The following is a 12292-nucleotide window of genomic DNA, read 5'->3' on the forward strand; positions in this document are numbered from 1 at the left end:
GAAGTCAGGTTTTTATTGTGAGAGCTGCTTCATTCAGGTCGTTGTTTACTTACTGGCACCTTAACTGTGGCGATATGCTGTTCAATATTCAGCCAATATGACCCAAAATGATTACTTTAAATCCGGGTTACGGGTCGGGCCTGCGGGTGTGTTTTAACGGGTCGGACCGGGTTGCGGTACTAATTGGCCTGATGCGCGGGTTTGCGGTTCGGGTGCGGGTTTGTACGTTGCCGGGTCGGGTCGGGGCGGATCTTGAAAACTGGACCCGTGCAGGACTCTGCACTCAGGCTACATCAGGATGGTTTACATGTGAAAAATCTACAAGAAAAGTCGAGTGTCAACTTAACATTGGTCACTGTCACTGCCACAAGGGGGCGTAAACACGCAAAGCTGTGTGATGCAGCTTTAAACTCTGGACTTAACAAATCTGATACAGGCTGTTAAAAACAACCAACCGTGTGTGTGTGTGTGTGTGTGTGTGTGTGCATACCTCTCCTCTGCAGAAACCTCCTTCAGTTGTTGGTGAGGTTTGGTTCCTCTCATCTCTCTGATACTGACAGCGTACATCTTGGTGACGTAATCCACCGTCTTCTCCCGGGCAACGTCACTGTCGTAGCCTTCACATGTGCACAAACATTCATGAATCAGAAATTTGTTGTATAAAGCTTTGAGCTCCCGTCATGTTAAATTTACCGTTAAAAAATGAACCTGTTCTCTAATGTCGCTGTGTCGCTGCATCGCTGTGGTTCAGGTTTGGTTGGGTTTAGGCATGGAAAATAACTACTTGTTGAAATTTAGGAAAACTTAACATGACTGCCTCTGTAATAATTATTATTATATTAAGAACAATAATAATAAACAATATTGTAGACGGCACTTTTCAAAATAAAGTTACAAAGTCCTCTTTTAATAACATTAAAAAGATAGCATGCTGGAAATAAAATTATGTGCTTGCATTAATAAAAAACGTTTTTAAAACTAGGGTTATTAACTCATGATTTAGGGGAGTGTACAATACTGGTAATGTCAGTTAGAAAAATGGGAAACAAACACGTGTTGTTGATCCATCCACCCAGATCTCCTCAGTCTGTGGACTTTGTCACTCTATAGCAACGTCACCTGACTTCCTGTTTTGCTCTCGTCAAAATTATTACGCCCACGAGAGGTTTATGTCCCTTGAGCGTAAAGAGATGTCATTTTAGGGCATTTTCTAAATCTCTGGATTCTCGTTATTGTTTTCCTGTGTCTTCAAATTCTGTTCAATCAGTTGGGGTCTTTAGTCACAGAACTTACCTCCATCCTCCTCAATGTCATCGTCTGACTCCTCGCTGTCGACAGGCGGTCGGTTGTCGCGACACAGAGGCCCCTCCCCCTCTCCACTGACCCCTCCTCCACGCTCCCTCGCCCAGATCATCAGGGCGGTGTCGGCCCCGCCTACCGTCAGCAGGGTGGAGTCATCCTGAGCCCAGCGGACGTTGGTCACCTGGGCGCTGTGGCCCACGTAACGCTTAAAACGAGCATACTGACCCTGGAGGGGGAACAGAAACACACCCGATGACCTGATGAAGAAGTATGGAAGAGGAGAGTTTAGCTTTCTTTTTTTTGGTAATAAAATTTTTTTTTTGTTCTAAGATTAGCTGAAGACAGGAAACAAGGAAAGAAAGAGGCAAGGAAAGACATAAGGAATTCAACAACGGAGCAAAGAAGAGAGGGGAAGTAAAGAAAGTCTTGCTCAGGGTCAGTAAATTCTCTAATACTGTTAACGTCTTGATGTTTTTGTATCGCTGAGCTGAAACAGTCGGTGTTTCTCTCGTGCAAACATTCACATGTATAGTGTGACTCTACACAGTAACCAGTGACTCCGTCTCTCGTACTCGAACAGGGTAGCTGAACAGTTTGAGGAAGCCGAAGTCGTCTCCGGTGGCGAGCAGCGTTCGGTCTCTGGTGAGCGACGCGGCATTGATGTCGGTGATGTCGCTGTGTGTCGGCCAGATCCCGTCACAGCTCGAACCCAGAACACACGTCCAGGTGGACCACTCCACCCGCTCCAGCTACACACAGTGACATAACACACATGATCAGAAGGTAAAATAATGCTCCACAGAGAAACAGGACAATAACACTTCAGTTGAATGACCCGTAACAAGTGTTGCAAATAGCAGGATTATTTTGTTGACTTAATTACATTAAAACGATGGTAAAGAACATTACGCTCAGTTGCCATTCACATTGTAAGAAGTTTATCCACCCTTGTTTTTCCCCTGGTGTTCATCTGTCACATCAAACACACACACTGACCTCAGAGTTCCTGATGGTTTGTCTTCTTCCTCTCGGAGCTTCGAAGAAAAGTTGCTCTTTGGCTCCTGTGTTCACCTGCAGCAGTTTACCTGCAACACACACAAACACACACACATAATGCAATCTCCCTACAAATGCTGAATTGTTTATTTAAAAGTTTATCAATAGGCTATTATATTATAATCACCTCGCTTGCCATCATGTTAAAATTCAGAGCCCATGAATATATTCTTTATTTTAAAAGTTTAAGTGCCTGATGCTGCACAGACGTCACTCTGCACAGTGAGGGGGAACATGTGTGGGTGGAGGTGGACTATATAAATTAGCAGCAGGTAAAGATGTAGATGTGTGTTACCTCGAACGTCCCAGTCGATGTGTGTGATGTAACTGGACGCTCCTTTACAGATCCCCACTCTCTTACTGGTCAGCACGTTGTAGATGTCCACGAAGCTGTCATGGGACGCCACCGCCAGGAATTTACCTGAGTCTGACGCCGTGTGTAAGAAAGAAAATCAGATGAGTGGATCTATATCTTTAAACAGTCAGATTTATATTTGTGTGTGTGTGTGTGTGTGTACCTGGTGTGAAGCGCACGTCAGAGATGGCATCGCGGCGATGGTGGAAGCTCAGCAGATCCTCCAGTGTGTCTGCGTTCACCACCAGCACGCCGCCATCGCTCAGACCGACCGCCAACGCCTTCCCATCAGGGGAGAAGGCACAGCAGCGACCGCCTGGAAAACACACAGACACAGAGTTAGGTGGTTACCTTGTTCGTTAATAATCAAGTTAATCACTGCGGTGATTTGATTACTCTGTGACTTGGAAATAGTCTGATGTCAATGTCAGTGCAGCCAGGGAGCTTTGCTGCATGTCATCCTGTCTCGCCCCTCACTTCCCGTCAGCTCTTTATTATTCACTGCAAAACAGAGCCATAGAATGCTCAAACTGACTGAGAGAGGGTGCTACATCACCTAAAAATCAAAACACTTCTACCTCCTAACTTCAAGATGTTCCCTCAGGACAGGGGCAGGGCTTCATCCCGGTACCTACAGCAGTCAGGGTACTGTTGGCTATGACATGGAGGTCTGTGCGACCCTCCAAGGATATGCCTCCCCAGACCATCACTGACCCACCACCAAACTGGTCATGCTGGAGGATGTTACTGCCATTTCTGGTGTTTTCTGGCAAATGTCAATCCAGCTGCACGGTGCTGTGCTCACACTAGAGGACATCAGGCCCTCATGCCACCCTCATGGAGTCTGTTTCTGACAGTGTGGTCAGAATCATGCACACCAGTAGCCTGCTGGAGGTCATTTTGTAGCGCTCTGGCAGTGCTCCTCCTGTTCCTCCTGACTCAAAGAAGCAGATACTGGTCCTGCTGCTGAGTTGATGCCCTTCTACGGCCCTGTCCAGCTCTCCTCGTGTAAGTCTCCTGGTATCTCCTCCATGCTCTTGAGACTGTACTGGGAGACAGCAAACTGGACTACCTGTGCAGCCTGACTGGGCTGCAGGTAGCGCCTCATGCTACCAGTAGTGACAAGGACACTAGCAGAAGACCAAACTAGAGAAGAATCAGTCAGGAGAGAGCAACTGTCTGTGGACACATGTAAAACCATTTTCTTTTTGGGGGTTGTCTTGCTTTTGCCTCTCCATTGCACCTGTTGTCGCTTTCATTTGCACCAAAGCAGCTGAAACTGATTCACAATCACTTGTGCTTCCTACATGGACAAATTGATATCCCTGAAGTTTAACTGACTGTTAGACTGTGACCATACAGTGTTCCCTTACTGTTTTTGAGCAGTGTATTCATGAATGCTCAGTAAGACGTATTAGTAATGTGGCGTAATTGGGTGTGTTGCCTTCATTATAAGGCTCCAATATGTTTTGTGGCTCCAGACAGATTTTTTTCTTTTTTGTCCAACAATGGCTGTTTTGATGGTAAAGGTTTCTGACCTCTGCCCTAGAAGGAGCTGGAAAATATTGCCAGGGAGAGGGACGTTTTGAGTACTTTGCTTAGCCTGCCGCCCCCGTGACCCAGCCCCGGATAAGAGGCAGAAAATGGATGGATGGAAACAGTCCATCACTTATCACAATCTCCTTGTTCTCTGTCTTTCCCGAGAGTCAGATAAAAAGATGCAGACATAGATCCAGAGCGTCTTTAGCCTAGCTTAGCACAAAGACTGGAGGCAGAGGGAAACTTCTAGCCTAGCCACATCAACCAACCAACAAAAGCCATCATCATAAACAATTAATAGCTCGTGTTTGGTCACTTCTTGCATTGAAACGCTTGCTGATGTGAAGGTGACTCTTATAACTCAGATGTGAGAGCTGAATGAAGCTCGTTCTCTGAGCTGAAGGAGAATAACACCAGTGTTGGATCATCTCTCTGAAGTGAGTTTAAAGTCAAGTTGATTTTCAAAGAAACAAAGTGAAACCAGCGGCTGTGTAAAAACTGGAAGATGATGTCAAATATACAGGAGCTGTAGTTGATGGGCAAAACCATGATAAAACTGGCAGACTGCTTCTTTGTCTCTTTACCTCTCTTCAGCTTGCGGACGGCCACCATGCGGTGATTGGCTGACGTCTCCCACAGTCGCAGGGTTTTATCATCACTGACGGTGGCGCAGACGGGGAGGAGGGGGTGAGGGGCCAGACCCCAGACCTCACCCTCCATGTGACCCTGCACACACACACACACACACACACACACACACACACACGTTAGTCAACACTGGACCCCTCACTTTGATTGATTGAAGGACTACTTGCAGGAAGAAAATTGTTTAGGAAAAAGATCAGAAGATCAATAATTAGATTCCTGCCCTTTGACAGAGACATTCACAAACACACAACACATTTGTGAACACACACACATCACCACACACTTCTGCATGCATCACATCACAACCAGCATCTAAAAGCACTCAGAAAACATCACACACACAAGACTAGACCAAAAAAGTGTGGAGATCTGTGTGTGTGTGTGTGTGTGTGTGTGTGTGTGTGTGATCGATCTGCAGCAGACAGCTCTCCTCACCATGGCAACAGGTGCCGTACCAGACTACCAGACATTTAAAAATACCTGAGGTCACCCTCTCTCTTCCTCACACACACACACACACACACACACGGACATGAACGAGGACATGAATCTTCCTCAGCAGATGGACGATGGAAATGTAGATGTTCAATTTTAAAGATCTTAAAAGTTTGTTCTGTCTTGAACATCTACACGTCCATTAAAACTGGGATCATATGATGTGATCAACAGATCCAGAGCAGCCACTGAATAGATCTCCAGGTGAGATTGTTTCATCAGTCTATAATGAAAGTTTGAACCTCCAGTCATTCGTCTCCACAGCCCCTTAATCCCCCCAAAGGTGATTTTTCTGTTCTTTTTTAATGTTGTTTGCACAAGTTCATTATCTTGTGGAGACAGGTGATTTATTTTGTGGGGAGAACTTATTTATCATGTGTGAACAAGATAAATGAAATCACCTTAGAGACTTTAGGGCTTCTGTGTTCATCACGTATTGCATTCTGGGAAATGTTGTGAGCAAGCGAACCCAGTGGCTAAACATTCAGATTTAACGGACACGTGACTGTGTCTGACCGAGGAGAGTCCGCTAACTGCTAACAGAGCCAGAAGCATCAGTACTGTTGCCATGGTTACCCGCCACAGTTTAATGTGCCTTGAGCTTTGGTCTGGTCAGAGGTTAAACTGTTGAGTCATGGGCAGATTATGAGACAATGAGCCCCTGGGCACAGATATGCACAAGGCCGCATCACCTCGCCTACATCAGAGCATGATACAGACTTGGATTTGTAACTCTCTGTTGCCATTATGCATCTTTTTCTGTTTTATTTTGTCTCTTTAAAATCATTTTGTAGTTGTTTTGTGTCTCTTTGCCTCCCTTTGTGGCCATTCTTTTCCTCTCTGGTAAGTGTTCCAGTAGTTTGATGCAGATGAAGGCCAGTGGGGACCTCTGAAACTCTGGACCCCTGGGCCTGCGCCTGCTCTGCATGTTCAGTAATCCATCCATGTGTTGACTGTCACAGACACTCAGTGGCCAGACACAAACCAGACCTTTATGACTCCCAACATACCTGCACCAGCAGCGTCATGGGTCCGGTCTTGTCGATCTCCAGAACTTCTCCGTTTTTGGTTCCCACCAGGATGTGACCGTGACCCAGAGTGATGGCCCTGATGGACGGGTTGTCCTCCAGCAGCAGGCCTGCACACACACACACACACACACACACAGAATAAAGTCAGTAACTTCCCAAAACAGAGACATTTCTGCGTACAGAGGTGTGTGTCACCATGTGTCCACCAGATGGCAGTGTTGGATTAAAGAGTTCGACTGTTTCTATTGCCTGAGAATCCTAAACAAGGACAGCAACTATAACTGTGTTTACCATAATTTAATGTACAAACCGAACTACATAACAGACACCTCTTACAGCGGCCAGTGTAACACATTGTTTTACTAGTCATTAAGTTATTGACTTCACTGAAATAAAACAATAAGTGCTTACAAACACACACTATAGTGACAGAGATAGACAGTAGCATTTATCAACCAGGTGCAGGCTGCAGCTGTAGCTCTCTCTGCTATTAACCCACAAACGAATGCTTTCAACAAGCATTTTTGCAAAGTGAGGACTTGTTGTCATGTCTTCGCCTCTTCAAACACATGCTCGAGGGCTCACACTTGGTATCAGGGTTAAATATACTGCAGCTGTGTGTACCTTTAGAGCCCGGGGACAGCGCTGCTCTCTTGATGGCGTAAGTCTTCAGACAGCGGTCGAACATGTCGTCCCACAGCTCCACAACGCCGTCCTTCCCGCCCGTCACAAAGCCCTGAAAGTAAATTATTATATTTATTGATTTCACAAAATTATTAGAACTAATCTAGCTGTGGTGGAAGAAGTTTTCATATACTTTGCTTCAGTGAAAGTACTAATACAACAGTGTGAAAATACTCCTGTCCTGCATTCAGAAAATAACTAAGTACTCATTGGGAAAACAGCCTTGTATTCAGCTTTGTGACGATGCATTTTTCAGCTGATCCAACAGGTTTTTTTTAAGAGTTTATTTAGCTTGAGAAGGAGAATTTTCTCATCACATAAAGAAACACTTTATCATTCAGTTTATCACAAACAGTCAACATCAACACACCTGGAGATGCATAGTTTTCACTGGACAGGAAGGAGATGAAAAATGTAATCTGAAAAGTAACTAAAGCTGTCAGATGAACGTAGTGCAGTGGAAAGTAAAAAACAAGTACATTGAATTTGTTCTTCAGCACAGTACTTCAGTAAATGTTCTCAGGTTAACTCAGGTTTGGGAGCAGAGCCTAGTTGCTAATAGTGATGGGCAAAAGTGAACAAACAAATCTTTTTAAACAACTCTTTTCAGTGTCAGGTCAGCCTGTCGAACACCTGAGTCCTTATGAATCCCCAATTTTTCCACTCACAGTAACCGTAGCGTACTGCTCACGCTGCTTGTATGGTGAGTGAACGAGAAGCGATTGAATCAAACTTGAGTTCAGACAGCCTGGCGGCTTCACAAATTAAACAAGACCAAATAAATTGCTCACTTGAGGAGGGGCATCTGTTGCTTGCCCAGGGATAACAAATCACTGCAGTCAAATCACACTTCTGTAACATCTCTTGGTCTTACTGTGCATCCAAAAACATTATTTTGCAGCAATACCAGCCTCCTGTTGACTGGAATATCTGACGAGAACACTTCAGGCTATATTTCATAAATAAGATGAGAGCGGTTAGTTTACCACTTAATTAGTCTCCTACCACAATGGCACTCCTTTTCCTGCTGCTTAATTTGTTGTCATGCAGTAACGTAGTGCTGCAACAAGAACCGCAGAGCTGAAACTTAGGGGTAGGGAGAAACATACATCAACAGGGAAACCGTCTTTGACACAACACTGTGCTCCTCGGATGGTCGTTCTACCGGCTTTGGTGCGTTCGTGAGCTGTAGGTTGTAATGTGGAAACGGCATGGATGCTTCAAAAAAGATGTGTTGTATTTTACTGCTCAGAGTGTTAATAAGGGTTAACCCTAACCCTAACATGTTGATCAAGAAGATCAAAGAAAATGGTTGGGGAACACGTTTTTCAACATGAATGCAGCACAAAGTTATTGAGGTGACTCTTTTCCCTTTAAAAAACAGCCCCCCAGGAAGTGCACTGGGCTTTGACGCCAATTTTCGTAGTGTTCAAACAGTGTAATTACACCGTCACTTTCACATGATGCCCTGCAGCCCAAAGAGACTTTTTTTTGCCATTGACTTACATGGCGACAGAGACGTCTCTAGATCAGTGGATACATTTTTCAGAGCGTCATAACGTCCATGAAATGACTTGTTTCACTGTCGGGATTTAACCCATTCGGTCTGATAACATTTAGAAAGTCTAGAAGAGCCGTACAATTGAATCATTTTGTCCTCATTCAGTGTCACGAAGGGCTAAACCAGAAGTAGTCCGCTTGGCAATGAAAGTCTCTAGTGCACCTTCTCTATTGGCAGTTGAACCGTTTTGGCTTCATGTGCCACTCAACAACTTTCACAGGAATGAACATAAACATAAACATTTTATCTTTATTAATGTAAACTTACACCTGATGACTGGTAATGCATTGAAGAGAAGTGCTTTGGTGTCTTGGAGAAACTGCAGAAAGCATCAGAGCTCAAAAGATTCGCTACGTTTGCATGTGTCAACTGGAAGGAACCAATACCGTGAGAACAATCAGTCCGCCCATCACCTGTCAAACATTCTTACACCTGATTAACCCATCTTGTCTATTTTGTCTCACATTTCTCGACCCACCTCATCCCTCATACTCTTGATCGGCTCAGAAGACTCAACTCCAGAGACTTATCTCCCACACTGAGTCTCTTCCTTTAATATATCCGTCCCAGATCGGCATAAACTTCCTCCCTCATCTTCATCCCCTCCCTCACATTCATCTGTGCATCCTCAACATCCAACAGGCAACTTCCTCATTTCATTAAAACTCTAAAATCACATTGCTGTGGCCTGATCCTTGCTTCTGAATGAGTTAAATAAATTAGTGGTGAGTACAGATCGTTACTTTCCTAAAACAAAGCAGGAATATGTCAACTATCTGACCCTATCACATCCTTCTCGGGGACTGTCACATCTGCCTTCTCTCTTCCTCCTTCCTCCCTTCCTTCCTTCCTTCCTCTGTCAGAGCTGTCATCCTTCAGTCTTGTCATCCTCCCCTGAAAGGTTTTTCTCTCTCGTCCTCCCACTCAGCCTGAGATCTTCACATCTGTTTGATATTTCCTCTGAAGACTCTCACTCAGTCGACGTTGTGTTGGAAAGAGTCTATTTTTACGATGTTGTACTTTGAGAGTCATAAAACATTCACTGACACCCTGAGCGCTGATAATGATGAAGATGTTCTGTAAAAGTGAGCGTTAGGAAGTAGACAGTGTGCTGTTTGGAAGACTAAACTTCTCAAGTATAGATTCATTTTTATCATCAGAGTCGTAAATTCTTGCAGAACAACTACTCATGGTGACTGAGCGGTGAAGCAGGCTCTGTCTTTTCTCTTTTCTCCAGTAAGTTGAAAGTGTGGGTGACATCACAAACTCACAGGGGATTATTTGTTTTAAAATCTCCTCACCCGAGGCTAAGAGTCACAAGGTAAAATCATTCTTCTTTAAGGCCTAAGTTTACATTGAACATCCCTTAACAAAGATCAGTCCAGGATTATAGAAGTAGAAGTATAAATAGACAAACACCTAAATAAAAGATGTCACTTTTTGTTCCTCCAGCAGGATCTCTAGAGTGTGAAGGGGGCAGTCGTTAATCTACCATCACTTTGTAAGTGTTTTCAGTAATGATGCATTCAGGTAACATCTCTTAAAGGAGCAGTTCATCCCAAAATCAAAAATACACATCATTCCTCTTACCTGTAGTTCTGTTTATTAGTCTAGATTGTTTTGGTGTGAGTTGCCGAGTGTTAGAGATATCAGCTTTAGAGATGTCTGCCTTCTCTTCAATATCCTCCTGAGACCCTGTGTCCTCATATGAGGACATCACATTTTGGGTTAACTTGACATTATACTTTATTCTACTTAACTCAGACCTGTTGTCCTCATTCATGGACACTTTTTGTGCCATCTAGTGGTAGTAAGAGCACAATACACTAATCCATTTAAAAACAAGATGGCAGCCATCCCTGCCAAGTCAGTCTGCAGCCGATCCCAAGACAAAAGTGGACAAGGTCCAAAACCTGATCACACATTTTATAGTTGAATGTTTCATAGGGCAACAAATTGAACCAATTTTAACAACAGAAACAAGCTATGACACTGTTAATTAGAAAGTACATGTTTGAGGACAGTGCGACTTAATTATCATTGACAATGTTTAGTTTTTTATACTTATTGGTTCCTACTGATTCCAAATAGCTAGAAATTAAAAATACATACCAAACAAAAGTTCGGGTCTCAGGAGGATACAATAGAACTAGATGGCACTCAGCTTGTGGTGCTCAAAGCACCAAAAAATGTATTTGAGAAACTCAACAGCAATGTCTCCCCCCAGAAATCATGACAAGTCGTGAGCAGCTTCAAGTCGGGAACAATTTTCTTTCTACTGACCTACACCTACCAACTGTATCACCACACAAAAGGAAGCATGCATCTACTCATGGATGAAAGGCTCGTGCTGTGACAGCGCGAAATGTAAACATTAATGACTTCCTCCTCAGCTAAGCTGTAATGTTGTGCTCACACGGGGCACGAATAAAGCAATTTGTGCGATTGAATTGTGCATAAAGTCAATGTAAAAACGCAATTAGACACAAATTCCTGCCAGGCAACGTGATGGACGTCACGAATGATGTGGAATACATGAATTAAGCGGCACTAATGAAGTGAGTAGCACGATTTCGCGTCATATACTTACAAGTGAGAGTTGAAAAATCTACAACTACAGCGACCAATTCATGCCGTGGTAGCCAATCAGCATTGAGATCCTCTGGAGACTTTCAACACTGAGGACATACCAGGGGAAGTTCATTCATCTAATGAGCGATTTTAGGCTTATATATATCTCCGACCTCCTAGTGCTGTACATGCCAGGATGTATTTTAAGGTCCTCGCTCAGGTGTCTTTTGTCTGTTCCAGAGGTTCGGCTGAAAACTAAAGGGGGCAGAGCGTTCGTTGTCAGGGCTCTGAGGCTCTCTCTCTTTTTTATCGGAGAGCCTTTCCTGATGTTACTCGAGTTTTAAGTTAATTTAAACTTTGTAAATAAAGATTATTATTATTATTTTGGGAAACAAGCCCAGATTTTGTTTGGGATGCAGAAGTCTGCTTAAAAGCAAAATGCAGTGGTGGTGGAACACATTGCTGAATCTGAAGCATCCAAGCTGAAACTCAAACCACTTTTTAAATTCTTAGTAATTTAACTCTAATTTCTGGACCTTAGTGGGAAATGCAACGTAGATAATTGTGTGTATCTTGCGTAGGGAGTGACACCAATTCAGTTTGTACATTCAAGATGAAAACCAGATCCAGGACACATTCACGTACAGATGTTGTGTTCAAGCTGAAACAAGTCAAAAACAAACGGCACAACACGAGATGAAATCAGGTTGAACACGAGCGAACAAAGAAATGAGGTTTAGTGGATTTAAAGGAGTTTTTGGTAAATCCAGACTCTCCTGTCGGCCTCTCTATTGGCTCGTCCGTCTGTAAATCCCGTTACATAAAGAGAGAGGGAGAGTTGGTGGATGAAGAGACAGAGTTGAAACAATAAACAGAGAGAGGAAGGGAGGAAGGGAGAGAAAGAGAGGAGAGGAGGAAACAGATGGAAGAAGAAACGCCGACAGCAAAATAATTTAAATCTACTACACGACTGCTCACTCTGTCATTTAGTTTTTGGCCGTTAAGCCTACGTTCTTGGTCCAAATGACGAACACTGAGGACACGTGAGGA

At 43.8% G+C, this 12292-nt stretch overlaps 1 protein-coding gene across 1 annotated transcript in view; it reads right to left on the reverse strand.

Annotated features, from left to right (window-relative positions):
- The window catches only part of LOC126407262 (echinoderm microtubule-associated protein-like 6), a 109398-nt gene that overhangs the window by 17443 nt on the left and 79663 nt on the right, over nucleotides 1-12292 (reverse strand). Inside the window, exons 22-30 of the mRNA XM_050072026.1 lie at nucleotides 7051-7162; nucleotides 6406-6533; nucleotides 4837-4978; nucleotides 2877-3029; nucleotides 2654-2785; nucleotides 2299-2387; nucleotides 1875-2051; nucleotides 1294-1528; nucleotides 491-617 (exon numbers count right to left, since the gene is read on the reverse strand). Coding sequence (XP_049927983.1) covers nucleotides 491-617; nucleotides 1294-1528; nucleotides 1875-2051; nucleotides 2299-2387; nucleotides 2654-2785; nucleotides 2877-3029; nucleotides 4837-4978; nucleotides 6406-6533; nucleotides 7051-7162 — 1295 coding nt within the window. The remainder of the gene's footprint in view (nucleotides 1-490; nucleotides 618-1293; nucleotides 1529-1874; nucleotides 2052-2298; nucleotides 2388-2653; nucleotides 2786-2876; nucleotides 3030-4836; nucleotides 4979-6405; nucleotides 6534-7050; nucleotides 7163-12292) is intronic.

The sequence above is a fragment of the Epinephelus moara genome, chromosome 19 (assembly GCF_006386435.1).
Source record: "Epinephelus moara isolate mb chromosome 19, YSFRI_EMoa_1.0, whole genome shotgun sequence".
In the NCBI taxonomy this organism is placed as follows: domain Eukaryota; kingdom Metazoa; phylum Chordata; class Actinopteri; order Perciformes; family Serranidae; genus Epinephelus; species Epinephelus moara.